Source organism: Lolium rigidum, chromosome 1 (assembly GCF_022539505.1).
Source record: "Lolium rigidum isolate FL_2022 chromosome 1, APGP_CSIRO_Lrig_0.1, whole genome shotgun sequence".
In the NCBI taxonomy this organism is placed as follows: domain Eukaryota; kingdom Viridiplantae; phylum Streptophyta; class Magnoliopsida; order Poales; family Poaceae; genus Lolium; species Lolium rigidum.
The window spans coordinates 52,000,421-52,028,370 of record NC_061508.1 but is presented as its reverse complement, the minus strand read 5'-3'; the positions used below and the strand labels follow the sequence as shown (position 1 = coordinate 52,028,370).

Below are 27,950 nucleotides of genomic sequence, written 5' to 3'. Positions count from 1 at the left end.
TTGCTTAAGCCAACAACAAGACACACCAGGTTAAGCCTCGTATGAAGCACAAACAAAGACTGGTGAACACCAATGAGTCACGTAGAGGAGCACACACTTGCTCACAAGCAAGTAATGATCAATTGATCATCAAAGCATCACTTACTTTTGCTACAGATCACTATAGCCAAGCATAGTATCATCACAAGGCCCGAGATAATTAAATTAACCATATAATTGAACAATTGCATCACGTATAAGTGAATAGAGCTTTATAATTGTATCTGAAGCACTCCATCAAGTGATGGAGTTGTTAATGCAACAGCTTAGGCTCAATTGAGCATGTCCAGGAATTAGAGCACATATAATAGCACATCTCGGAGCACTCGGCACTTGCCAAAGGCAAGGATCATCACAGAATGATCAAGCCAAGGGCAATCCATGGCATATACAGGAAAGGAATATTATACGGAGAATCAGCAGGAGTCACTAAAATTACACGGAGCACCACAAAGATGCTCATAAGCAATAGTTCATGAGTTGCAACAAGTAAGCAATTGAGCAAGAACAAGACACAGACAGACAAGCTAGAACCATGGCAGATGCACAAGAAGCAAGCACAATCACACAAAGATAGCAAAGCAGGCGCACAAGCTAGCAAGCCGCAGCAGCGCATCGGCACGGCCAACATCTCCACATGGGGAATGAGGCCAGTAGTCGAGCCAGACGCAAGGGAGAAGAGAACAGGAGAGGAGGATCAACTAGCAATAGAGAAGGATGAAGGAAAAGGATGGCGGCGCACATACCTGGAGCGGAGCACTACGGCGTCACCATGGCGGTACGGCTGGCACAGCCCGGCCACGGCAGCCGCCAAGCCATGGCCAAGCCAGGCGGTCGCCGAAGCACGGAGGCTCCGAGCCAGCAGGCACGGCGAGGCACACGGCCTCGGCACCGGGAGCGTCGGCGGCGACGAACTCGCCGCAAGCACACCACGGCAGAGCGAGCAGAGGCGATGGGGACGCGTCGAGGAAGCGGCGAAACACAGATCGGCGCGGTGGATCCGAAGCGCCGTCGAACGGCGGATCGATGCGCCGCGATCTCGCCGGCGGCGATGGCCGGAGTCGGCCGGAACAACTCGGCAAAGGGGGCGGCGACGCGCGCGTCGCCGCAGCGAGTAGGGGATTAGGGTTCGAGAGTGAGGGAGGACGACGAAGCGATCGGGCTCGGTTGGACCGAGCCCACCGGGCTGGTCCAACCTAACCAGCTCGGCCGCCCGACAGTGGGCTCCGAGGGGTATTTTGGACATTTCCAAAACACCCATTTAAATGAGAATTTCCAAGAATTTTATAAAATAAGATACAACTCTAAAAAAATAAGTAAAAATATGAAAATTAATCAGCATAAAATTCTCTATCTAAATAAAATATCAAAGAGAATTTTTGAAGACAAATAAGAATAAGTCTTCATTTGATGATTTAAATAATCATTTAAATCACACATATAATTTTCAATAATAAAAATAAGTCCATTAATGTATTTGGACTTTAAAAACACCTTGACAACATTTCAAGGTTGTATTTTACTTTAAATCAAGTATCCCCAAATTATTCTTAGTATTAACCTCTTACATGAAATAATAACGACATCGAAAGGGGGGAACAAACCCTAAAAATGGAATCATGCATAATTGCTTCTTTAACCATTGCCCTTATCGGACAATGATGCTATTTTTCGGAACCGGAGGACAAGGGTCAGTCCACACCATCCAACTGCAAAACTTTGCAGTGTTCAGGCAAGTTCATCGCTTGCTCATGTCATTTGAGTATTTTTATCAAATTACTTGCAAAGTACTATGATTATCACTATTGCATAAAAACCAAAACCACTATTTTCATAACTATGAATATGACTATGTGGTGGGCAATGGAACCATGGATTGTGTTGATATGGTGGAGGTTCCATTGCAAGGGTTTGTATCCATCTAGGATTAAACAACAAATGTCGCCAGTGATTCTTGTGCCGTAATACCCGTGTTAACCATAAGATCTGGAGTGGGACGGAATAGTCAACCGTATTTCCACCTCTTGTACATCAACGGATTCGCTTACCGTAGACGGTTGTATCTTGCGGAGCAATTGGTGGGTGGGGAGCCCCTTCTAATTCCCCACGGTATAGGTGTTGCTTACCGTAGACGGTTGCTGCTTGCGGAACAATTGGTGGGTGGGGATCCCCTTCTAATTCCCCACGGTAATGTGGTCTATGATGGGTTGCAGCTACCGGCGAAGGAGTTTGGTTCAATCCCGTATCGTTGTCGTGGTCGGGGTCCACCCTGAAATTACGGGAATAATGGGACCGGCGAGGACCCAGTGGTCGGGGTTTGCAACAAAGGGTGGGTGTGCGAGGTAGCGGAGGAATATGATTGACTATGACCTTATACCGGGCCTCACACCGAAGGAAGTGTGGACGGGAAAGCTGCCCGGTTGGCACCAAGGTTAAGATCTCTTATGGGTAAAGCAACACACCTCTCGCGAGTGTAAAGAACTGTGACCTGTCACTCCCTGTTCCGGGATAAGGAACTACGAACGTGGCCTGAAAGGAGCTCCATGAAGTTCTAGTAAACCGGTGAAGGCTGACGGACATAGCTCTTTGAAATAAAAGCAATCTCTTGAAGAAATGTTTACCAAAATGTGCATTGGTATTAGACTTTCTGGTCTAATATCGTAGCTAGTGCATTAAACACCTCTTATCTATAATGAACTTGTTGAGTACGCTCGTACTCATACCACTCTTAAATCCCATGCTTAGATTGTCTGAATCGTCCTGGAGGAGGACTACGACAACAATGAAGGAGCCGAGATCATCGGCTATGAAGAACCAGACCTCTCTGGAGGTATAGAAGGCGTAGACTACCTCATCGTCTACGGATCCGGGGAGGCTTCCGGAGGAGATCAAGCCTAGAGACATCCGGTAGTAGTAGTAGTAGCCGAGCAGCCCGAACTCTTAGTATTTAGCTGCTCGAGGCAATAAATGTATAATTTAATGAGACTCTTATATTGTAAGCTAAGTTGGGTTCGCCTCGAACCCAGGAGTATCCCTCTTAGGACCCAAGAGGAGCTCCAAGATGATATATGTTTGATGCTTGTAATAATAAGTGAATGAGTTATGGACCCTGCTATGTTCTGTTGTACTACTCTGAAGGATGTAATATTTGCGGAATGGCACTTCGTGAATGTTATATCAACGACTGGCATACTACAACATGCAGTGGTATGCAGGGTCACCACAAGGAAATGATTCTATTTGGGTAGTGGTCGATAGATTAACCAAGGTCACCCATATCATACCCGTCAAGACAACCTATCAAGGCCCTAAGTTAGCAGAGTTATACATCTCAAGAATAGTGAGCCAGCATGGAACACCGAAGTCAATTGTATCAGATAGAGGATCTCAATTCACTTCAAGATTTTGGCAGAAGGTACACGAAGGACTCGGAACCCGTCTGAATTTCAGTACAGCTTATCACCCGTAGACTGACGGACAGACCGAAAGAGTCAACCAGATACTTAAAGATATGTTGAGAGCATGTGTGCTAGAATATGGATCTAAGTGGGAAGACTGTCTGAATTATGCAGAATTCTCATACAACAACAGCTATAAAGCCAGCTTGCAAATGGCCCCCTTTGAAGCCCTGTACGGAAGGAAGTGTCGTACCCCTCTGAACTGGTCGGAAGTCGGAGATAGTCAAATCTTTGGACCGGATATTCTCCGAGAAGCTGAAGAGAAGGTTCACAAGATCCGTGAATACCTCAAGACTGCCCAGTCGAGACAGAAGAGTTATGCCGACAAGAGACGCCGAGAATGACTTTCAATATCGGAGACTTTGTGTATCTCAAAGTATCACCCCTCAAAGGAATGCAGAGATTCCAAATCAGAGAAAAGCTTGCACCTAGAAATGTTGGACCCTTCAAAGTACTGAGTCACCGAGGAGAATTATCATATCAGCTTGAACTACCGGAGGAAATGTCCGTTGTGCATAATGTGTTTCACATATCATTACTTCGGAAGTGTTTAGAAGTTCCTGAGAAGACAGAGGTGTTCAAAAACATCGATCACAGATCGGTGGATATCAACAAGGACTTGACCTATCGTGAAGTACCCATTCATATCTTGGAGGAAGCATTCTGAACCACCCGCATCAGAAGTATCAAGTTCCTGAAGATTCAATGGAGCAATCATACTGAAGAAGAAGCCACTTGGGAGCGAGAAGAGGATATGAAGACTGAATTCCCAGATCTCTTTAGTTCCTAGTTTTCTTTAAGATCTCGGGACGTGATCTTTTGTAAGGGGGAAGGGTTTGTAACATCCCAAAATTTTCAAATCAATAAAGAGGCATTCTCCCTTGTTCAAATTTTTGGAGCTAACAAAAACTTTATTTAAATTCTATATGTTGCAAAGTATGAATGCATGTACGTGTGAATTTGCCATGATATGTGTTCGAAGTGTTTGGCATCATCTCTAAACCCTAACCATGATCCTTTGAGATCAAAAAGGGGAGCAAAGAAAAAGAATTGATAAAATGCCAAAAACCTCACATATGGTCCTATGGCCATTTTTGCAAATATTTAACCTAGGCCATATAACCTTGTGCCAATGGTTTGGAAACTCATCTAAACTCAAAAGAATCCCTTTTGCACTAAAGAAACCAAAATCAAATCAAAGAAAATTGCAAAACCTTGACACATGTGATAATGGTCATTTTTGACTTTCACATCAGGGTACCCACTTTGAGCCCCTGGATTAAGAGATTCTTAAACCAAACTACCCCAACTCTTTGCACCTCATCCAAGAGCTCATCAAGTTGAACAACTTTGTTGTTGACCACTTTGACTAGTTCTCTTTGTATTGCTTAATATAAGGAGGCAAAGTGACAACATCAAATCGGATTCTAGATTAGACCAATTTTGGTTTTGCACAAATCAATTCCATTTTGCACACCACCACCACCATTGTGTGCCAAATAATATTAGAATCAACTCCACCAAAAATCTTTGCAAAATTCAAAAATAAATCTCTTGCGGCCATTTGGTCGAGCACCTGGTGTGCAACACCCTGCCAACCCTAGACATGCAATTATCTGCTGGGTTTTAGCCTAAACCATCATGCCCAAGTCAGCATACACACTCTCCTCAAACCCCTGGACCAAAGCCAAGCACCAGAGACCAAGTACCTGCATGAGATCATCGAGGACATGACCATGCCGAGCATGTCATGCCCCTCTCCATGCCACTCTTCTCTCCACTCACTTCCACCATGCATCAGCATGTCCTGGAGATGCTACACACTCTCCTCGTCACGCTCGTGCCAACCCTTGGCCAGTAGACGCACTGCAACGCCGGAACGCCACGCGCCCAGTGACGTCCAGAACGCGCCAGGACGCGCACAGACACGCCCGGAGCGCGCCAGTACATGATGTCGCTCCGCTGACTCCGACCACCTCTCGCCCTCTCTCTCCGCTAGTAGCCTCACCGCGACACCAGCTAGACGCCAGACACGCTCACCTGCGCCGGAGAGGACGGTAGCCGTCGTCATCATCGACGACTTCCGCCGCCGTACTGCGAGCTCCCATCAACCTCTAGCCCGCGTCACTGCATCGTTTTCACCGCCGTCAAGCGCTCCGTGCTCGCCATGATGTCGCCAACCCTCCTGCATCATCGCCCGAGTCATGCCGCCCCTGTAGCCGTGACGCCATGAGCGACTTTCCGCACCACGCCACAGACCGCCTCGCCGCTATAAATAGAGGCCTCCCTCGCCTCAATTCTTCACACCACTCGCCTCTCCTCTCGTCTCTGACTCTCCTCGAGCTCTCGCTCCTCTCAATTCCACCAATAGCTAGCCAATTTGATCGCCGGAGCCCATGGAGCCGCCGCAGAAGGAGCCGGAGCTAGGAGCCGCCCCTGGAGCTGCCGCTTGTACCAGGAGGACCGCCGTCGTCGACAACTCCGCCGTACATCATCGTCGATCATCGCCGGAGCACCGGTGAGCCGCAAACCCCCTGCCCTCGCCGCGCCAGTAAGCCGTGCTCGTCGTCGACGACGACGCACGCCAATGTCTGATCCTGTTCTAATCGTGCGTGCCATATTGATTCATACCGCTTCGGGTTTTATGAGCCGCTGACAGGTGGAGCCCCCTGTCAGGCAGCCCACTCGCGCGAGACGCGCAGCTGGGCCGACCCATTTTTTCTTTTTCTCTGTGGCCCGTGTATTTTCCCGCGCAGGCCCAGCAATTCAAAATCGAAGTTATCGAAGTTATCCCTGACGGATGTAATCAAATGTTGTGGCACAAGTGTGCAACCTCTGCAGAGTGTAAACCTATTCGAATAGCCGCGTCCGCGGTCATGGATAGTTGGAAAGGCCATACTGTTCCGTCATCAGAACTTTTCCATTTATGACTGGTGATTTGTGACTTGAATTTGAAGTGTGAATTTGACTGGATCACAACAGAGTTGTGGGAATGACATTAATGTTTCCACTTGAGTTAAGTTAGGCAAATGAAGAGTCTTTGTTTACTAAATGCTTATGAAATAAAAATGGATTTATGCAAATGAACCTAGAGCTTAGAACTCTCTCACTAAAACTGGTAGTACTTACACTAGTATTAGTTTGCGAGTACTTTAAAGTACTCACGGCTGTGTCCCTGGCTATTAAAATGGCCAGACTATGAAGAAGAGAAGCAGTATCAGGATGACGGACAGCAGGACGTCTATGAAAACTAGGATCGTCTCCTGACGTCAAGCGTTGCTTGTGGAATAGATGGACTCTACTACGTACTCCCGCTATGTGTTATGTATTGATCCTTAGATCAAGTGTTGTAATGAGACTGGATCATGTGATCCTTTTTGTTGTAAGACTATTGTGATGTTGTAATGAATGATGTGCTGTGATATGAACTTATTATGTCTCGCAAAAACAATCTTCCTAGGATTGCGATGTATGGCATAATAGGCATCTGGTCTTAAAAATCCGGGTGTTGACAGGATCTTATATAGCTAGGGCCATGGCCACGGTTGTATGACCATGGAGTCTCCGTCCTCTCCTATGGGAATTGAGCGGGGAGGGGCACTGTGGCCACACTCGGTTGCGCGTCCTTATGCCGGTAGGTTATCATTGCAATGTTTATGAAGTCATATGCTGACTTCAAGGTCCTCGGGAAGGACCTCTCCCTGCCTGATTGCTCAAATGGGATGTGGTAAGGTCAGTGGACCTCCTCTTGTCTTGTCTTGGTACAACCACCGAGCAATTGGCTGTGCGGTCGTATTGACATGTACGGTATGCTACGCCCATGCTCCAAGATTGGACTTTGGGTGTCCGACATTATCATTTGGCCTTAGCCAACTTGATGGTCAAGTCGGCCTTACATAGCAGTGTTGGCTCACAGACGACGTGCTAATCTTAGGGCGCTTAGTATCCCACACCCATTTTGTGTCTCTCCAGGGACATGCTCTAGGATCATAACTCGTATGCAACGAGCCCCGAGCTATGAGCCATATTCTGCACTTCGTTTGGTGGCCTGGGTTACATCACTCGGTACCAAGGTGCCACTTTCATTCGTTGCTCGAATATCTTTATTTAGCCCCACCTCTTGTAAACATGGTGAAATTACCTCTCACCTACCACAACCATCACCACTGCTCCATCAACGAAGTCGAACACCACCATGACGACGTGCAAAATTACCCACATGCCATCGCGGACATGTGTGGCTACCACCATGGATTACCACCTATCACCTCTCACCTACCATCACCATGCCACCATCCACGAAACCAAGAAAATGCATGTTGGGGAACACGTATAGAAAACAAAAAATTCCTATGGATAAACCAAGATCATATGCGAGAGCTCATACCCTCATAAATCGAACAAGTGAAAGCTATCGATGAAGAGGTTGATGAAGTTGCAAGTAGATCCCCGCAATGAGATTATCCCTAGAACCGCAAACCTCTCCCACAAACGAGTGTTGCACCGTGCAACACCTCCACAATTTCCACATGTACGTGATCAGAAACACTATGCCCAAGTGCAATCAAGCGTACATCTAAGTGGGAACGTGTCGATGAAGATCCTGCAGCTCTTCCGGGAACACCCACTAGATTTGATCTAGACGGTTGTAGAACTCTGGTAGCACTCTGAAAAGAAGAAGGAGAAGTGCTCTGCATCGATCTCCTGGTGACGTTGGTGACACCTTCGATCCGGATTACGGATGCAGTATAGTAGTTTTTTTTCCTAGAACACCTAGGTTTAATCGAATCTTTCGAAGAATTTGCTTGCTGTAAGGATATGTTATTTGTCGAGATCTTGGAAGCTTGGTTGACATTCCAGCTTAACTTTTTTCATTTTTTTATTGTGTATCAATGGATGGAGATAGGCCATGGCCTATGATTCACCTGCAGTTGTGCATACATATGGGATAAAGATAATAATAAGTGCAACATGAGTCATGTTCAGATAAAGATAAATATTGTGGTGGTATATCATAATATTCTACAGCTTTGGTCAGCCACTTATAATGTAGACTTTTGATCCACTACCACACCTTTGCAACCCAGGGTGTTAAGTAGTCATTAAGTATTTAAACAGACCAAAGCATTACATTTGATGATGTTACCGTGATCCCAAGTGGATCACATGTCCTCTATTCTACTAGTTCCTTCTTTCACTGGTGTTCAATCTACAGGTTGAAGCACTACTCATACCCCCTCATTAACTTGATCGACCCTCAAATCTTGGGTACCTGACAAGACCTTAGATCGAGGGAAGAGATCATAAACAAGGATAACATCTTATTCAAACTCAACATATTATTCCCATGTTATAATATGCACATAATCGTTGTGAGGTTCACCCGAGTCCGCAGCCCATGAGGACTACTCACTCACAATGAGATCAAAGATCATAAACATTTTAAAAACAGATTCAATACAAATATCAAATAGTCTTATAATATCGTGAAGTAGATAAATATTACAAGTAGATGGCTATGGATATGAAGGTGGATAAATGGATGTGGAGATGGTGATGGCGATGGCTTGGTGATGGGTCTCCTCCTCAGATGCGATGTGTTGGCGATTGTGGCTCTCTCCTTGTTTGCGGCATCAGGGGGTCGATTTATATAGGGGTCCCTTCACGGAAGTTGCTAGGGTTGACTTGGTCGAAGAGGTGGCACCAGATACTAGCGGCAATACGGGCGCTCCCTCCCCGTATGCCAGCTCGTTAAGTTCTTTGTTGGTCTCCTCCGCGAGGCCTTTGACATGGGAGTATTGGAAACTCGTGATTCTCCATTAATTAGCCCAGATTTTGCCCTTAAAGTGCATATTCCTGAAAGGAAACAAATAAAAAGAAGATTTTCACAGCTCGGTGGTAATTAGTCATTAATGGCAAAGATAGAGAGATATTTTATCAATTTCTTGACAAATATAAGACTTCATCAGGGAGTATAGATGCTGGACTACGCAGCTATCAGTCGGCTAGTGTGGAGACAAGGGAAGAGGTGGTGCGGTGGTAGCGGCTGGATATGGGTCTAGGGCGGTGGTCGGCTAGGGTTGGGAGGGGGCGTGAGGTTTGGCTTGTCCTTGACCCGTCCCATCCCTCACCTTATAAAGGGGGAGCCGGCTGGACATGCCCCTCCCCCAAACGGACTTAAGGGGGAGCCTAAGGAACTAGGACTCCCCTTCCAAATAAGGTGGGAGAAACCTAGCGGTGACTTGTGGGAGAGTCCAAAGGCACTAGGACTCCCCTTCGAAATAAGGTGGGGGCATGCGTCCCATGGCCCATGGTGCCCCTTTGGGTCTTACCCACCGAAAACTTCTTAACTCTTCCCCGGAATATTCCGGGCCTTCAAAGACATTCCGCACGGTTCTATTACCTTACGGTACCTTCAAAAAAATACCCAAAACCATTCTAGATACTCTCGTAACTATTTCAGACACCTCCGGAAGATTCCAAGAGTTTTTGAACATCCTTCAGAATCACTTTCATTTCTTTTGAGGAATTACTACACGTCAAACTCATATTGTTTGGATTTTATTTTATAAAGAGCTTGGGTACAATGTGTACACCAAGAGTGACATGAATTTTCTTTACACTAAAGTAAGTGTGTCGCTAAATCTTATGTGTGTTATCCATAAGGTGTAAACCACTTTCCTTCGTTATTTTTATTTGTATTCATATTCTAAATGACGCTAAACCTTAAGTTTGTAACCCTGTGAGTTTGGATATATGTGTACATTTTTAGAACAACCTTCCACGACAATGATCGATATCGAGCGCTTGATAACCGCAACGATCTTCATATATAACATGAAGATCTTAATTGTATGAACCTTCCATATTCCTACTGATACACGTCACATTGCTTCTCGATAATTTACATAGCCTCAGGTAAAACTCAAGGTTATCCTCGTTACCCGACATGTACTCCTTTCCTCATCCCACACCATGAATGTTACTTTGACAAAAAAATTACAAGTTGATGTAAGGGATTTGAACAGATTGAATTTTGGTTGTACTATAAACTTTACCATATTTTACTCTCGAATTTGAAGTAGAGGGGATAATGACCATTTGTTGGGATGGAATAAGACTAAAAACAAAACATGTTGGATCAGTACTCTCATAGTTAGGTAATTACCTTTTGGGCAGAACTTTAGAAGGGTTTAATCTTTCAGCTTTGCAAACAGTAATTAGTGAAGAAACACTACGGGAAAAAAGGATGTTGATGTGCAACAATTTTCATGGCAAAGGGCCTTATACGCACGTCAAAGACAATTTCCACGGCAAAGGTCGCATGGCAACGTTTCCGATGGAAACGACTTCTTTGCTATGCAGGGGCACACGGCAAAGATAGACTGCACGACTGCACATGTTTTTCCCGTAGTAAGAGGCCAGAAGTCTCAACTTTCTTTTTAAAAATAAAAAACAGAGACATGACATAGACTAAAATCCAAGCATCCGCGAGAGAGAGCAGCAGCCTTGAGACTTTGAGCAGTTGCTAGCCAGTTTGTTGCGAACGACAGCGAGGTCCATCGGTGGGAGTATATAAGGACTAAGGGCATCTCTAACGGGGCGACGTATTTCGAACGTTTAAATTATTCGCGTGCATCCGTTTGCGTCGTCCTGTGGACGCGAAAATGACTGTTTTGTTCGCGTGCATTTGCGCCTTGGGGTGCCTCCAGCGGCCCGACGCATTTGCGCGTTGGCATGAATTGGGATGTTTGAAAATAACAAAATAAAAAAATTCAATGAAGTCACAGTTTACATCCAAATTTTTGAAAGTGTACATGAAAATAAGACGGTATTCCTCTAGGCAATGTCTTCATGGTCAGCCAATGCCCACTGATGCTCAATCAGATCCGTCTGCATTGCACATGGCTTCGTCAGTGGCTTCTACATTCATATGCAGATAGTCCTCCCAAAATAATGCCCGAGGGATTGGCGCAACTAGCTCACCTTGGAAATCCCAGTGGTGCTCATGGCGGCCATCAGGACGCTCGTTCTCAACGATCATATTGTGCATGATCATGCAACATGTCATCACCTCATGCATGGTCTTCAGCGACCATGTTCTTGCCGGGTGACGGACAATTGCCCACCGAGCTTGGAGCACACCAAATCCTCGCTCCACATCTTTCCTGCAAGCCTCTTGCATGTTGGTAAACCTCTTCGTCTTCTCCGTGTTTGGATTATGGACAGTCCTCACCAGTGTGGTCCAGTCAGGGTAGATACCATCAACAAGATAATATGGCTTGTCATATGCATTTCCATTGACCTCGTAGCTCACCCGGGGAGTTTTGCCTTGCATAAGCCTGTTGAAAACCGGTGATCGGTGCAACACATTTATGTCGTTGTTGGAACCGGACATGCCAAAGAATGAATGCCAAATCCATAAATCTTGAGATATGACTGCCTCAAGAATGACAGTGCATCCCTCTGTAAACCCGTTGTACTAACCCTGTCATCCAAATGGACAGTTCTTCCACTCCCAGTGCATGCAATCTATGCTGCCAATCATTCCTAGGAACCCTCTAGACTCGTTGATAGACAACAACCGCCTTCTATCCTCAACAGTTGGCTCCGTACAGTAATGTTGTCCGAACACAGCAATCACAGCTCGGCAAAACCTGTACATGGAATCAACGTAGGTGCTCTCACCCATTCGAAGATACTCATCGAATATATCAACAGCCATTTCATATGATATCATACGAATAGCTGCGGAGCATTTTTGATAGGAGGTGAAACCTAACGCACCAGTTGCATCGGGCCTGCATTGGAAGTAGGGTCGTAGTTTCTGACGCCGCGTAGAATGACCATGAACAGGTCCCTTGACATCCTGTACCGGCGCCGGAACAGTTTTTCCGGGAACACCGGATTGGTGCAGTCGAAGTAGTCCTTGTGGAGTCGGAGGTGCCCTTCCACTCTGTTGCGCGGCAGGTTTTTTGAGTGGCCCTTCACAGAGCCCCGGTGAACCGGCGTCTGGCTTGAATTGTACTCGTGGAGGATGGAGGCCGCATCAGTAGCCATTGTCTGCGTCGACTGATCGGACTCCTCGTCGGAAGAGGAGTCAACGACCTCCGCGCGGAACTTGTCCAGCATCTGCCACATGTCCATCTGCGTGTGTAGGAACTACGGATCAATGGCCGCACACAATAGCGCGGAAACACGAGCAAGAAACCTATCGGCGCAATTGACCGAACAGGTCGTGAGCGGCGAGGCCGGGCGGTGCAACCGGCAAAGTTTGGCTCCCAATCAGGCGACAGGTGCACGCCAGAGCCTACCCCGACTGAGATCATGTTCTTCGCCTCGCGAGGATGGAGCGCACGACGTGTATTGCGGTGCAGCGGCGGGTGGGGTTGGGGTGGTGGCGTCGCACTAGGGCAGCAAAGAAGGAAAAAAGCAGGTAAATCGAAACGGTCGATTTTGCTTTCCCTGATGTGCGGGGCCAGTTAACAAAAGAAGGACGCTCGGCGCGTCCGTGGAGACGCAAACCTAACGCATATTTAGGCCAGGTTTACGTCGCCGCGTGCGGCTCGATTACTTTGCATTGCGCCGTGGAACAGGTCCAGACGTATTTCCAGTCACCGCGGATGTAAAAGATTCAACGTCCGTTTCCCGCTCCGTTGGAGATGCCCTAAGGAGATGCAAGACGCCACGGGCGGGTCGTTTCTTTTGATTTATGGCGCTAATATTGTATGCAAGTTGCACTTCTGGCCGTTGGGACTTAATCGCCCCCTTTTTTTTTTTTTTTGACGTCGAGTTGGTCTTCTGCTTTTTCTAAACCGCGTTAGTTCTAGTAGCCAGTTAAGATATTCTTGGCTAACGTGGGATGCGTTGGAAGCAAACTTATCCCATGAGCCCATGACGTTCGCGGTTGGCCACCAACCATTGTGTTTCGTCATGGAATACTTTGACCAACCGACAAACCTGCAAACCTTAGGGCTCCTTTGATTCAAAGGATTTGCATAGGAATTGTGTAGGATTTGGTTCCCATGGGAAAATTTCCTATACATGTTGTTTGATTCATAGGAACATATCCTATAGGAAAAATTCCTATAGGAATCTTGTAGTGTAATTCCTATAGGAAAAAAGCATTAGCTCATACCTCATGAAAAAAATCCTTTGCTACAATCAAACAAACTTCATCTTCCTATAGGATTGAAGTAGTCATGCCATTCAAATCCTATACCTTTCCTATTCCTATGCTTTTCCTATCCTTTAAATCAAAGGAGCCCTTAGCCTGATAGTAACAAGTAAATTTGGGATCAGACTATTCGGAGTTGGTATTTGTTGGAAAATTAGTCAACAATTTAATTGTTCAGTCCAGAATATTGAACATGATCGACAAGAGAGAGCGACTGGGAGGCGCACGCTCTAGGATCCTTGCCAGTGCGCGGGATGGCGTGTGAGGTCTCGTTGGGACTGCTCCGTGCTTGACATGTGGCCGCGTTGCAGTAGTCTGTTCGGCTGCCCCATATTTAAACTGCTTCCACGTCTAACTACTCCGTGTTATTAAAAAAAAGAAAAAATAATGCACTGCAAAAAAAAATTATACTAAAAAGGCGATCCAAGGCAACGTGGTAAAAAGACAGTGCGCGGGTAATGCACTGCCAGAACACTGCGCGGGACAAAAGCAACCTAAAGCAGTGCAACATGGTACAATAAAGGTAAGAGCCCATGCGATGCACTATAAGTACACCGCACGGTGCAAAAAGAAACACAAGGCAGTGTAACATGGTATAAAAAAAAATAGTGCACGACGGTGCACTGCCAGGACCAGCGCGGTGCAAAAAAAAACCAATACAATGTAACGTGGTACAAAAAGGTAGTGCACGGACGGTGCACTGCCATAACCAGTTTGATCTTCTTCTTCCTCGGCTCGTCTCCTCTCACCCGCTTTCTTCAGGACCGGCTACTCTCCACAAGCATCCAAGGTTCGATGGCTAACACAAGCAACCAGTGTATCAATCTCGCATCTCGATGATCTTCGACAACAACGGGACAAGACAAGGTTTCTCCACGTTAAAATCTTATGTCTCATGCATGATTTGCCTTTTTCATTATCCGTTTTGCTTGTCATGTTCATAAAAAGGACCAAAGGTCGCGTCCCCTCGGCCGAAAATCCCATGTGCATAGAAGAAAATAGGCCGCGACAAACAAGAGGAACATCCTATCGATCATTCAGCGAAACAGTGCGGGCTCTAGGGAGAAGGTCCCCTCGGAAGGGAAAACCCTATTTATTGTCCGTGTGCGTGCAGGAATACGCCCCACACACATGGAGTGGCCACTAGGCAGCGGCCCATTAACGCGTTCCATGGTCTTTTTTGGTTTTCTGAAGGTTCCAAAACCATCCAACTCTGGTTTTGTCTTCCTTTTCGGTTTTTTGCGATTTTTTCTATCATTTTTTCTTTATTTTTGATTGAAAATTCTAAACCTTTTTTTAAAAATGAACAATTTTTAAAGTTTAAATATTTTTAATTAGAATTGTTTCTCTTCTGAACAATTTTTCAACTGTGAATAATTTTCAAGTTTGAAGATTTTTCAAGTATGAATAATTTTCATGTTTGAATATTTTTTAAGTTAGAACAGTTTGTAACTTTGAAAAAAATCAAATATGTTCTTTTCTTCAAATTTGAACAATTTTGAAATTTAAATAATTTTCCACTTTGAACAATTTTTAGTTTTAACATTCTAAAGATCTAAACATGTTTTTAAAGTCCGACCATTTTTCAAATATAAGTATTTTAATCTAAAAGGTTTCAAATCTCGAATTTTGTCAAAGAAATGAAAAATAATAGGGAAAAGAAAAACCTGCTCAAGGACCCGTTCCTAGGCTGGCCCAACAGAGAACGTGTGGGAGGCGCTCTGGTGCATGCCCTAATAATAGGGATGAAAATAGAGCGGAAAGTTTCTGAATTCTCTGGAAAAATAAGGAAACTTAAAAAATATGAAAACATAAATGTAATTCTTTTTGCCAAAAACGGAAACCTGTGGAATAGACAGAGAACTGGATTTTTTTTTCCTTCTAATATGGAATTTATGTTTCAGGGTTTTATGTGCATCAGCCAATCCAACAACCCCAAATGTGACCTTGTGAAGTTGAACCGTCAAAGCTGCCCATGCAAAAAAAAAAAAGAACGCATACAGAAAGTAAAAAAAAAAAAAAAGATAAGATATGAGGATATACACAGAAAAAAGAGCAAAGAAAATAATCTCAAAACAGAAAAGAAAAACAAGAAAAAATTGAAATAGGAAAACAAGCAAACCCTCCCATGAGACCGGAATCAACCGGGCGACACAAACCAAAACAGGTGCATAAACCAAAAACCACAAAAAAGAATGGAAAACCAGCGGAATCAACTGTGAAAACGCGAACGAATAAACCGTAGACCGACAGCGCCAACTGGGCCGGCCCGTATATCCAGGCCCAACGAGCCCCACGACTAGTCGTCCCCGCCGATGCTCGAAACGGCGCACGCGGCGGCGGCGCGGCACCTGCACCGGCCACCGGGGGGTTTCGCCACCCCCGCCGTATTCGTTCCTCCTCGACTGCTTCGTCCGTGTCGAGGGAAGCGCAGAGGTATGCGCACCATCCGCTCTTTCCTCCCCCTTACATTGCCGTTGCGTCTTCGCATTGGCTGCGCGCGTTCGTTTCAGACAACGAAGAAGAACAGCTAGTATGCTTCTTGCCTCCTCTGTCTCTAGGTTTCCACGAGGTTGTTTTTGCCTCACAAGGATCTCTTGTACCTGTGCGAGCATGGAAATGTTGATCTCAGTAAATGCGTGAAGGAGGGATCGACAAATCCTCTCATGAATCTTCCGCGCAATCCTTGTTGTTTCCTTGTCTGAATTTTGCAATGTCCATGTCTTAGAAGCACTTTATCGAAAAAAATGTCTTAGAAGCAATAAGATACATTGGTCAAGATGCACCCTATAGTGCCAAAGCCATCTAGCAAACGGATTTTAATTGCGCTTTGGATGCATTGGTCAAGATGCACCCTATAGTGCCTTTAAGATTGTTCATGGATAAACCTACTCAAAATCACATTGTTCCTTGGAGCCATTCCAATACATTGAAAACTCTGCATCGACTTGCACCTCACCGAAAGGACAGAAACAAGGTGAGAGCCGATTGTTGCTCGGTCTCTGGGGGTCATCAAATAAAAAAGTTTTGACTTCTGTTATGATTCCAGTCAATATGAGCTAGTTAGCAAAAACAAGCTTTCATTCTTAGTGACAATCCAAATATCCAACGATCCCATAGTTATCCGTGCAGGCATTCACAATCCATCCTTCAATAGTTAATACTGCTCTTTGTTCACTTGAAATATCAAAGCGACCGAGCAAGTATCGCACAATGCATATTTTGCTATCTCAAATTTAGAAAGCAAAACATAGATACTAAGATACCTTATCAATTAAGGTTCGCATACCACACAATTATTCAGAGCACCGATCTACCTGAACTGCTTGCACTGGACCTTATTGTTCTGGTAAGTACATATATATGCTAATGTAATGTCTAATAGGGTCTCATTAAAACCAGGGAACAGTACTGTAGCTACTGTCAGAAAGAGCTGCAGCCGAGAACATCTGGTCAACTTCCATTTCCGCTTCTGATATTTTCGCGAAGCGGCCCTTGATCCTCGGCCGTGCTTCAGCATAGGCTTTCCTTGTTGCGTAACGTGTGGTCTTCTCGAACGTTCTGGTCTTCTTCTTCTCCTTGTACCTCAGGACTTTGGCCTCTCTGTCCATGGAGCTGAAGTGTAGTGGCATCTGAAGTGGAGGACCTGAGTGGAGGCTGCTGGCTCCAGCAGGCGTAGGGATGATGGAGTGGGGCAGATCTACCACCGTATCGTCTGGTACTATTCCCCCTTCCATTGATGAGAACGATATCTGAGATGGAATTGAAAAATGGGCAGAAACCCTTCAATGATATGTAGATGGGTTTTATTTATTTCAATGTGCATAAGTTTTAATAACTCTTTTTTTAAAGTTGCACTCAGGAATAAAATCTACATTTGACTTATTAGCTATGAAAGAATTATGGAACGGAGGGAGTATCTGATAATATCTCATATACTTTCATTTATTGTTTGGTATCTATAAAAAGGTTGGTAAACACAGACCTTAGTTTCTAGTTGGAAGAAAACTTGCGAGTTTGCTTATGGAGTGATTTTTTAGTTACTGAAAAAAACTTGGGTGTTCATGTGAAGAAAGTATAAATAATAACCTAGATATTAGTTGTATACTTTTATTTGGAGTGTCTGTGACGGCAGTTCTAATTAGTTGGTGTACTTTCCTAGAGATGAATTGTGTACTTTCCTAGCTGGCAGACAATTTGTGGGTTAACATGGATCCACTATTTACTTACTGAGCTTACCTGGGTGTTCTGTGTGTAGAAGTACACAAATAATCATTTCATCTGTGTGGGGATAAGTTGTGTATTTTCTTTTGAGTGTCTATGACAGCAGTTCTCTTTTAATGACTGATGCTTTCCTTGACATGAATTGTGTACTTCTCTAGTTGGCAGAGAATTTTAATTATGGATTGACTGTTTAATTGTTTTGAGAGAGACTGACTTTTTAGTTAGTAGTCTTACTTTGATGTTCTATGTTTAGTACATGAACAAATCAATTAATCTGCCTAGAGACGAGCTGTGTACTTTTCTTTGGAGTGGCTATGACGCAGTTCTATTTTGGAAATAATCAGCTAAGGTTGTCTGCCTAGAAGTGGAAAAAGTTGAAGAAAAAACAGAAAGGGTGAGGAAACACTAAATACCCACGTTTCACTTGCACCAAAAACTTTATACACTGGTTGATCTTAGCATTTTGTTTCAGATGGTCTTTCAAATGAAGTAGCATTAACTCTAAATTAAACAAATTATAGCATGAATGTAAATTGTAATGCCATAATAATAGATGAACTCACGCTGTTGTTGACAGAATCTGTGTAAACACTGACCCCAGCAGTCATCGATGCAGCCTGCTCTGCCCCCACAAGTGCATAACCACTCTGCTGGGGCTTACTCACGGTAGCAAACTGCGAAGGTACCACACACTCGCTCCCTTCCTTCTCTGCATATTCCTTTTGCATGGGCTGCAGATGTTGCTGTTCTTGCATCACGTACTGCGCTCGGTTGTTGTTCATGCGGCTATCATAGTAGGAATTGTACCCGACAAGATCAAAATACTCATCCACTTCACCAAAGTATGTGCTGCTGCTCCTGTTGTCGCCACTGCAATTGTGGTTAGCAGAATTTTTGCTGAGTAGCAACCAAGACGCCTCCTCTTCCTTGCAGCTGAGGATGGTAGTGGTGACTGCTGCCTCAGCAAGTAAAGAAGCAGTCGGAATGGCTGTGGCCGGGTGCGAAACCACAGGCACGCACTGGTGCATCCCGGCGAGCAGGTTTGCGTAGTGCACCTGTGCTTCATAGGCGGCGCAAGACGCTACAGCGTCTGTGCGGCATTGCAGCAGCGCTGGTGCATGCTCGTGGGCCTCGGAGAGGCACACGCGCTCATGACGCGAGGCCACACGGTTTGCACTGTGGATCCGCACATCACAAGACGCGCAGAGGTATGCGGAGTCGGCGTGGCAGTACACCACGCTTGGCACCATGCAACATCCATCACACAGCCTGCTCCAGCTCCCCTCTTGCCCAACCGCCTCCTCGTAAATGGTGCTGCTGGAATTGGACTTCATGAACAAGGAGGCCTTGTGGCTTGCACCACACAGACCATGTAAGGGGTGTTAATGAATGTAGTAGCTACTATTTCCCTAGATATCTGTGTATGTTCCTTCTTCTGTTCCTCTACCTTTCATGGCTCTTTCTTAGGTTTTCATGCACTGCATATGTGAGTGTGGAGGAAGGTCAGCTATGTTGGCAGTTCAGTGCAGGGTACTAATAGTAGAGTGTCAGTGGAGTGACACTTGGCACCATTCTTGGGGGCGAGGATGTTTGTGTGATTAGCTTGTTATTAGTGTTGGATGTTGCTGCCTCACTATCCTGCACCAGTGCCGCTGTTCTGATGCAGAGTCGTATTCAGATAAACATTTTATGCACCTTTTCAGCTAAATCTGCTTGAGCTGATATAAAATCTTTCTGGGTAAAGAATTTTGCATGTTTGCATTCAGAAGACTTAAATCTTTTCTGATTAGTATTGTCCCGATTTATCTAGGGAAGATCCTTGTGTTCACTTTTTTAAGTCTGGATTCATTTTCCAGTTGAGCTGACCAGCTTCTGATGCAAATCTGGAGAGAACTCTCGCATATATCCTACGATTCGCCCTAGATGATGCAATTTTCTTTCCCTGGACTGGATTAATACTAAAGGCAGAAACTAGAGAGAACTAGAAGCCGTCATGGTATAAAGGTGGCAAGGCAAAGGGACTGGAAGATGCTGCATCTATCTTTATGTGCAGTTGCGCACCCTTTTGCAAAAGAGAAAGCCGTGTGTCTTCTGATGGATTCCAAAGCATGAGGTTTTTTTTGCCATTCATTGGCGCTCCTCCTTAGCCGTTCCGCATTTTGGAACCTCAAGTGTGAGATAGCTGGTTGAGATATTCAGAAAAGCTCAAAAGCTCCATGCCATGTCACTAGATAGTTTCTTTGCCGTCCCAATCATCTGAAAATATCTAAGATGCTGCGTAGTGGAGAAGTCAATTTACCGATGCGTCTTGCTTATGTCAGCTATGAGGATTTTCTAACCAATAAGTTCATTGCATCTCGCGCTCGCACATTCTATCTGAAATCTTTTATTTTTTTGTTTTGAAGGCAGATCCATCTCCAGCAGTGTAGCCTCTGACCTTCTGAGTTATGCATTTGTTACTAGCCCTTTCTAACCAATAAATGAACGTTCATTGCATCTCGCGCTCGCGCATTCTATCTGAAATCTTTTATTTTCTGTTTTGAAGGCAGATCCATCTCCAGCAGTGCAGCCTCTGATCTTCTGATTTATGCATTTGTTACTAGCCCTTTCACACCATCAATGATGCTTCAATGGTGAATTCATCTTTTAGTACTATGTTGTTTTAGAAATACTCCCATTAGTGTTCTTATCTTTTCGAGTTGGTGTATACTCTGTTTATATAAGTTGCTAATGCACAGTGCAAGTGCAGTACAGCCAAACATACCTTGTGGATTGATGATTGAATTTCCTTGTTTGGTGGTTTAAATAAGTTCTATGCCGAACATTAGACAAAAATATATATTATTTTGTACCAGTACTTCTATTTGTGCATTTTCCTTCATCCTTTATGGGTGTGCAGAGTACTATGGTAGCACAGAAACTCGAATTGCGCATGAAGTTGCTTCAGATCAGTCTTCTGGGCAATAGATATTCTCAAATCTCAATGGTTGACCAAGTGTATCATTCTCCACACAATTCTTTTAACAGAAGTTAAACTTTCATGCAAGTCTACATCATGGTGACTGGTTTTAGAGAACTTACTTCATTATACTACCCAAATTTTTCCTCGGGTATTTTGATCAAAATACAATAGCATGATATTTTGGGAAAATATCTTATCCCCGTCAGTAGTTCTATCTTGTATGTACATCTAAAAGCATAAAGATATTTCCTCCTCAAATCTTTCTTTATTCCATTTCATGGGTGCGTATATATAGAGGTGGTGATTGGTGAGTTGCCAAAACAACTGAAAGAATGGGCTCCAGGACACATGATATTTAGAAGATGGTGACAACTAAAGTTATAAAGAAAATGTCACCAGTTGAGGACTCCACCTGAGATGCCAAAAGGCTTCTGTTCAAGTTTTTCGAACAAAAAGCAGGAACGAGTGAAGGTTCACCAGGCTGGTTTAGACGGTAAACAGACAAGTAGTTGATTAACATTCAGAGGAAAAGCTAAAAAAGGTATGTTCCTCTGCACCATATCCTCCTTGGCTTTGGCATACACTTCTTGTACTGTAGCTGTCTGGCTTTCTGTAAGATCCTCATGTCTCTTTCCTTTCCAGATATTCCAAATTGTTGTGCATATGACCGTACTATTTAAGTCTCTTCTCTGGTCCCTGTGCATAACTTTTTGAGCGCTGCTACCTCCATTTTTGTTTTCCTCACTGGTATAGATGTCTTCCGCATAATTATTGGTTTCGATCTGTTTGGAAGGAATTGACATCCCTGTTTCTGCAAACAGTATGATGGATGCATCTGTGTTAACACTTTGGAGTCAATTTCACGTGTTCATGGGAAGATGATCTAACAAAGGAACATATGAGGCTTTTCAGCAACGTAAGTCAAATATGAGCAATTACATAGCAATTTTTCTAGCTGGCATTCAACACCTGTAGATCTGAATTCCTTTTGCTAAAGATGGCACTGTAGACGTCCAAATGATTAAAAAGGGAGAGGACAGCAGGCATGTAATATTATAGTTTTTTGCCCCTTTGTAAGTCCTATGATTTCCCAGTATTGGTGGACCTGAAGCCACCAAACACTGCTACAGAGAGAGAGCCTTTGACCCACTCAGTATGCCACAGCACAGAGCTACAGATACTTTCTGCTTGCTTACTCCACCAACCGCATCAGAGTTAGCTCATCTCCCTCTTGACCAGTTTCTCTCCATACGCCCACGTAGACAACATAGGATTGTCTTAATCCGCTATAAAGCTCATGCAGAACGAGAAACTTGCCACAAAAACACCTGAACCATCTAAAGTTCCAAACACAGCAAGAGCTAAAACTAGATCAAGATGGCTGCAGCTGCCTTGTGCTTCAGGGGGTTTGCTCTCTCCGTGTCTTGTTTCCTCCTGGCCGTGCCACTGCTGATGGCACAAGACCCTTCGAACCTGAGCCTGGAGCACTACGCCAAGACATGCCCGAATGTGGAACATGTGGTCCGGACGGAGATGGAGTGCGCGGTGCGCGATGAACCACGCAATGCCGCTCTGATGCTCCGCCTCCATTTCCACGACTGTTTTGTGCAGGTTGACTACCCAAACACTATATTTTGACTGCACATGCTAACCTGGTGTTCTACCTAAACAGTATTGAGTTTGCTCTGAACATCTGGATGCTTATTGCAGGGCTGTGACGGGTCGGTGCTGCTTGACGACACGGCAACCTTGATTGGAGAGAAGCAGGCAGAGCAGAATGTGAACTCGTTGAAAGGATTTGAATTGGTTGACAAGATCAAGGAAAAGCTGGAGGCCGAGTGCCCTGGAACAGTTTCCTGTGCAGATTTGCTTGCCATTGCAGCAAGGGACGCAACTGTCTTGGTAAATAAAACAAAATCTTTTTTCATTCCCATACTTTTACTTGCATCGGTCTCATATTAGGCTTCCTATTTGAGGAAATTAAGAAACTAAAGAAAAGAGAATCATTTTTGGAATAACTCAGTATAGCATTACATCTACTTCATCATAAATAACCTGCTTCGCTCAATAATAAATAACCTATTGATGCCTGATGAAACCTGCTATGCCATTTGGATACTGTTTGGCTACCAACCTGTGTATCTAGACTCGCATGCACATAAGGAATAGGCCAGATTCATTTCAGGCAAACACAGCTTTACAAATGACATATGTCACAACAAAGGAAACATATTCTTTCAGGTGGGTGGGCCTTACTGGGATGTCCCAGTAGGAAGATTGGACTCCAAGGAGGCAAGTCTTGACCTAGCAAACAAAGACATACCCACCCCTCAGCAGGGCCTCATCACGCTTATTTCCAAGTTCTGGGAGAAGGGCCTTGACGCCACTGACATGGTGGCCCTTGTGGGTATGTTCATTTTCCTTTGACAGCTGCAGGTTTATATTAAATATATTTCTCTGCTTACTAGAAATGTATGTGCATTAAGGATCCCACACGATTGGATTTGCCCGGTGCGCCAACTTCCGGGAAAGGATATATGGTGACTTCGAGATGACATCCAAGAGCAACCCTGCGTCTGCGACCTACCTCAGCAAGCTAAAGGAGATATGCCCCTTGGATGGTGGCGATGACAACATCAGCGCCATGGACAGCTACACTTCCTCGACCTTCGATAACGCTTATTTCGAGACGCTCATCAAGGGCGAGGGCCTCCTCAACTCTGACCAGGAGATGTGGTCAAGTATCGCCGGGTACTCAACGGCCGATACGGTCAACAAGTACTGGGCTGACCCCGCCCTGTTCTTCAAGCAGTTCTCAGACTCCATGGTCAAGATGGGCAACATCACCAACCCTGCAGGTGGTGAAGTCAGGAAGAGCTGCAGATTTGTGAACACCTAAGCTGGAGAAAATTTTGTTTGCGCCTTTCCCTTTCATGGTTGATGATTGTCAGGAAATAAGAATGTTTTGCCTCGGATACTATACTGGTATATGTATATTGTAACTTTGTAAGTCACACTATAAAATATGTTCATGCTATATGAAGTAATGGAGATATAGACATATAGTGATATACATCATGTATTTTGAGGGTTTTGCACAACCTGTTATGTATACAGATCAACAACGGATTTTGATAACATTTCAGCACCTCTTTCATTCTGAAAATGTTGCAACAAAAGTAGCAAAAAGGAAAAGAATATACAAGCCAAGCTAATCAAAACTTTACATCTTCAAGAGAAGCTTATTTTTACAAGCTATAACTACTAATCTTATTGTTTTAGCTACTATCTGTACTATTAATAGGTTAATACCGTCACAAGGAGTGTGCTCTCTCCTGTGTACAATTAATCTAAGGTACATACATCACTATTTATACTTTACTTCAGTATGGATTGCTTTCCAAATCTATATAGGATTTCTTATGCTGTACAAGGACTGCTGCTGGTGTTCTCAAATTGTGATGTCACCTGGTTATCATGTCATCTTGGTCCAGAGAGCTCGACAGCCTGCACCAGCATCGACGAGTCGTCGGTTAGGTCAGAGTAGCAGCGGCTGAAGGTGAATTCAGGTACTGTGAACTTGTGGGAGTCAGCCCGCTGTGACGCCTGCCACCGCTCTGCGAGCCCGTCGCCTTCCAGCATGCGGACTACCTCTGACATCTTTGGTCGGTGGCCTGGGAGGTACTGGGTGCACAGGAGCGCCACCTGCACCATCTCCTGAAGCTCAATCCGGTCGTAGCTGCTCCTCAAGCCCTTGTCAACCAGAACATCAAGTTTCTTCTCCTGGTGCATCTTCTTCACCTGATCATTAAACAATGTTGTCATTCCATTAGCTTTGCTCAAGTTATTTTGCAACAAAGGTAAAATTTTGCAGTAGTTTTGTTCAAGTAGATTGCAGAAGTTAATTACCCAGTCCAGCATGGCACCCTTCTGATTTGATGCCTTGCCGAACTCCACTGCCGTCTGGCCGGTGATCAGCTCCAGCAGCAGGATACCAAAGCCAAAGACGTCCGTTTTCTCAGACGACTGCCCAGTGGAGAGGTACTCAGGCGCGATGTGTCCAACGGTGCCCCGCACCGCAGTGGTGACGTGTGAGTCCTGATGATCAAGGAGCTTTGCAAGCCCGAAATCCCCGACGATGGCCTCACAGCAGTCGTCCAGCAAGACGTTGGCCGCCTTGACGTCCCTGTGGATGATCTTGGGGTCACACTGTTCATGAAGGTAAAGTAGACCTCTTGCTGCTCCAAGGGCTATCCTCTTCCTGGTGATCCAGTCCAAAGGTGGCTTTCCTGCAATAATTAGACCGGAATAAAGTGGCGATTTCTTTTGATAGGAATCATATGCTCTGTGATAAACCTGTGTCCAAAGAAAACGAAAATGAAGGGAAGAATCCAATTCTAAGTCTTTTTCATGTTTGGCTTATCGGGTTGCAACTTTTAATTCTACATCGTTCTTTTTGGGCGTGACATGATGGGAAAATTCTAGAGCGAACATATTCTGCACGACAAGTGGGTCTATTATAGGGCAAACAGTTCTCCCACTGACATTTGATTCTCGGGATAAGATTCTCCTAGCCTTACTAGACAAGGATGGTTTCTTGGTAACATGAAAAAGATTTACTTTGCTTGACTAGGTCACTAGTAACCACAACAAAACAGGGAGGAAGCTTAGCCGAAACTGAGCACTCCTGCACAAGCAAGGCAAGTACAGCCACTGCCAAGCAATGAGGCTTGCTTTTCTTGGATATGTCCAAAATGAACTAGTTCTGTCTAGCCTAGTAAAGCAAGGGATATCAAGGAACATAATAAGTAGGCAGATCGGGAAACTGAGATGCTGACCTTTCAAGCGCGAAGCGACGCTTCCATTTGACATGTATGGGTAGACTAGTAGCCTCTCAGTGGCAGTCATGCAGAACCCGAGGACCCGGAGGAGGTTCCGGTGCACCGCCAAGCTGATCATTTCAACTTCGGTCTTGAACTGCAACTCGCCGCCCGCAGCATTACCGTCCTTGAGCCGTTTGACAGCCACAAGCGTTCCATCGGGGAGCTGCCCCATGTACACATGTCCGAAGCCGCCTTTTCCAAGTATGTTCTTGCTACTGAATTTGTCGGTTGCAACCTGCAGCTCCTTGAACTGAAACCTCTTGGCGTTCCCAAGGCTAACGTTCTCCATGTGTTGATCTGCACCAGAAACAGTGCTTCATTAATCATCAGGCTCCGAAGTCCAATAGATGCACAAACTGCGTGGAAGTTTCATCGCTTACCATCCATGTCGAAAAGGATCTGCCGGTTCCGACGCTGTCTCCACCAGAACAAGAACCCAGCAGCAAGGAAGAGGAAGGTCATGCAACCAGTGACAACACCAAACGCGACCGCAAACTTGTGGCTTTTAGTCTTCGTCGGCGGAGCGCCTTGCGAACCATTGAGGTTGTAGGAAATTGGCATCGGCGCGGTCCCGTAGCAGTCTTTCTCCATGTTTGCATCACATATGAGAGGGTTTCCAACTATGCTGCAAGAGAGAGAGAGAACCGACAGCAGAACACACACCTTACATCTAAGACTTGATACAGGCTTCATACTTTTTTTATTCAAACAGGAAGGAGCACAAATTAAACCGCGGCCTTACTTGTATGTTCTTGCCAAAGATCCTGGTACTGGGCCACTTAGATTATTGTATGACAAATCTCTGCAATGGACAAGTGCACCGTGAGCTAGACAGGAAGGAGTAGCAGTTCTTCTTTTTTCGATAAAGGGAATTACTAGTACTACTTGGGCAAGCAAGAACAGCAAGATATCACTCACAGGAAAATAAGTTGCGACAGATTAGCTGATGCTGAAGGGAATGGCCCGGACAGGGTGTTGTTATTGAGCCTCCTGGTCAAATTACAACCAACCTTAACTTACTACTAGTATGGTTTGGGATTGGCACATTAAATTCAGAGAAATGGGAAGTCCCAAGTAAACGCAGCAGAGCTCACAGGTACTGGAGGCTTTGGAGGTGGCCCACGGATGCCGGGATTTCCCCGTAGAATCTGTTGCTGGAGAGGTCAAGTGTCTTGAGACTTGCAAGGTTGCCGATCTCGGCCGGGATTGGCCCGGTTATGACGTTGTTCTGCAGGAGGCTGCACCCAAAGAAAACGATGGTAAGAGCTCCCAATCACAAATGAAGAAATAAGTGGCATGAAAATTTTCCTTGTAAAAAAGAGATGCATCCATCATCATTCAGAAGATAAAGAGGAAGACACTCACACGGTCTCCAGGCTGGTGAGGTTCCCTATGGTCGGGGCGAGGATGCCGGAGAGGTTCTGGCTCGGCGCCTCCCTGCATATAGACCAATGGTTGTAAGAGGGGAAGCTCAACTGCATACAGAGATGGGTGCAGGTGTAACAGTAGTGGGAGGAGGTGATTTTGGGTTGCTTACAGTCCGGTGACGAAGTTGTCTGTGGAGCAGGTGACCATGGCGAAGCTGCAGGGGTCGACGGAGTCCTGGTCCCAGTTCCTGAGCACGCCGTGCGGGTCCTTGAGGAGGCTCTTGATCCCAATCAGCGCTTGCACTGCAGGCAGGCAGAACTAGGCGAAATCAGCACGAAACCAATCCAAGAAAACAGAGACGGACATGGTTCTTGGTTTGATTGAAGAAACAGCCGCAGAGCCATGGATTCGGAAATAACAGAAGGGAGAGATAGGGACCTTCGTTGTTGACTCCCTTGGGGGAGAGGAGGGCGGCGGTGAAAGGGGAGGAGACGACGGCGAGCAGCACCGCCGCCGCCAGCAGCAGCTGCAGGGAGAGGGGAGGCGCCTCCATTGCCGTGGGTGGTTCGAGTGTGACTGCCTCCTGGCTGCTGCTGGGTGTAGTGCGACGTGTGTTCAAACATGGAACAAACGTGAGAGCCAAAAAATGGCAGCAGGAGGCACCACACCCTGGGTATGGGTCCCGGCCACTGTGGTGTCAGTGGGAGGGCGAGATGACAGAAAAGAGAGAAGATGCCTGCTTTGTGGCAGCGAGCGGAAAGCACAAAAGGAGAGGAGGAGGTCCATGGGAGGGAGGGGACAGAGGTGACCGCTACCTGACCTGAGAGCCCCTGCCCGGT

General features: G+C 45.4%; 4 protein-coding genes across 8 annotated transcripts in view; 1 reads left to right on the top strand and 3 right to left on the bottom strand.

The window, feature by feature from the left end:
* Positions 1–7,694, bottom strand: part of LOC124707837 (importin-9-like) — a 13,220-nt gene extending 5,526 nt beyond the window's left edge. Inside the window, exon 1 of the mRNA XM_047239532.1 lies at positions 7,650–7,694. Coding sequence (XP_047095488.1) covers positions 7,650–7,694 — 45 coding nt within the window. The remainder of the gene's footprint in view (positions 1–7,649) is intronic.
* A 9,134-nt stretch (positions 7,695–16,828) lies between these two features.
* LOC124685343 (zinc finger protein HD1-like) lies at positions 16,829–19,422 on the bottom strand. Its single transcript, XM_047219691.1, has 2 exons — positions 18,462–19,422; positions 16,829–17,426 (listed from the first exon to the last, which is right to left on the bottom strand). Exons 1-2 carry the CDS (start codon positions 19,230–19,232, stop codon positions 17,067–17,069), a joined length of 1,131 nt encoding a protein of 376 aa, XP_047075647.1. The 5' UTR covers positions 19,233–19,422; the 3' UTR covers positions 16,829–17,066.
* Positions 19,423–19,942: 520 nt separating this feature from the next.
* LOC124685344 (peroxidase 11-like) lies at positions 19,943–23,856 on the top strand. 4 transcript variants are annotated; one of them, XM_047219696.1, is made up of 6 exons: positions 19,943–21,607; positions 21,682–21,776; positions 22,216–22,471; positions 22,571–22,762; positions 23,102–23,267; positions 23,347–23,856. In XM_047219696.1, exons 3-6 carry the CDS (start codon positions 22,238–22,240, stop codon positions 23,757–23,759), a joined length of 1,005 nt encoding a protein of 334 aa, XP_047075652.1. In that variant the 5' UTR covers positions 19,943–21,607; positions 21,682–21,776; positions 22,216–22,237; the 3' UTR covers positions 23,760–23,856. The 4 variants fall into 4 exon arrangements, with proteins under 4 accessions (XP_047075652.1, XP_047075650.1, XP_047075649.1 ...); XM_047219694.1 differs by having other exon boundaries at positions 19,943–21,776; XM_047219693.1 differs by having other exon boundaries at positions 19,944–21,607; positions 21,682–22,471.
* A 130-nt stretch (positions 23,857–23,986) lies between these two features.
* Positions 23,987–27,667, bottom strand: LOC124685342 (LRR receptor kinase SERL2-like). 2 transcript variants are annotated; one of them, XM_047219690.1, is made up of 10 exons: positions 27,550–27,667; positions 27,281–27,413; positions 27,109–27,180; positions 26,838–26,981; positions 26,662–26,733; positions 26,486–26,545; positions 26,124–26,368; positions 25,699–26,040; positions 24,770–25,149; positions 23,987–24,661 (listed from the first exon to the last, which is right to left on the bottom strand). In XM_047219690.1, exons 1-10 carry the CDS (start codon positions 27,662–27,664, stop codon positions 24,341–24,343), a joined length of 1,884 nt encoding a protein of 627 aa, XP_047075646.1. In that variant the 5' UTR covers positions 27,665–27,667; the 3' UTR covers positions 23,987–24,340. The 2 variants fall into 2 exon arrangements, with proteins under 2 accessions (XP_047075646.1, XP_047075645.1); XM_047219689.1 differs by having other exon boundaries at positions 23,987–25,149.
* Positions 27,668–27,950: the final 283 nt, after the last annotated feature.

Coding starts and splice junctions, on each gene's coding strand:
- LOC124685342 (XM_047219689.1), bottom strand. CDS start 27,664: ATGGAGGCGCCTCCCCTCTCCCTGCAGCTGCTGCTGGCGGCGGCGGTG. Junction 26,982..27,108: donor CTCACCAGCCTGGAGACCGT/GTGAGTGTCTTC, acceptor CTTTGGGTGCAG/CCTCCTGCAGAACAACGTCA. Junction 26,546..26,661: donor CTGTCGCAACTTATTTTCCT/GTGAGTGATATC, acceptor TGTCCATTGCAG/AGATTTGTCATACAATAATC.
- LOC124685344 (XM_047219696.1), top strand. CDS start 22,238: ATGGCTGCAGCTGCCTTGTGCTTCAGGGGGTTTGCTCTCTCCGTGTCT. Junction 22,763..23,101: donor CAAGGGACGCAACTGTCTTG/GTAAATAAAACA, acceptor ATATTCTTTCAG/GTGGGTGGGCCTTACTGGGA. Junction 23,268..23,346: donor TGACATGGTGGCCCTTGTGG/GTATGTTCATTT, acceptor ATGTGCATTAAG/GATCCCACACGATTGGATTT.
- LOC124685343 (XM_047219691.1), bottom strand. CDS start 19,232: ATGAAGTCCAATTCCAGCAGCACCATTTACGAGGAGGCGGTTGGGCAA. Junction 17,427..18,461: donor CAGATTCTGTCAACAACAGC/GTGAGTTCATCT, acceptor ATTCCATCTCAG/ATATCGTTCTCATCAATGGA.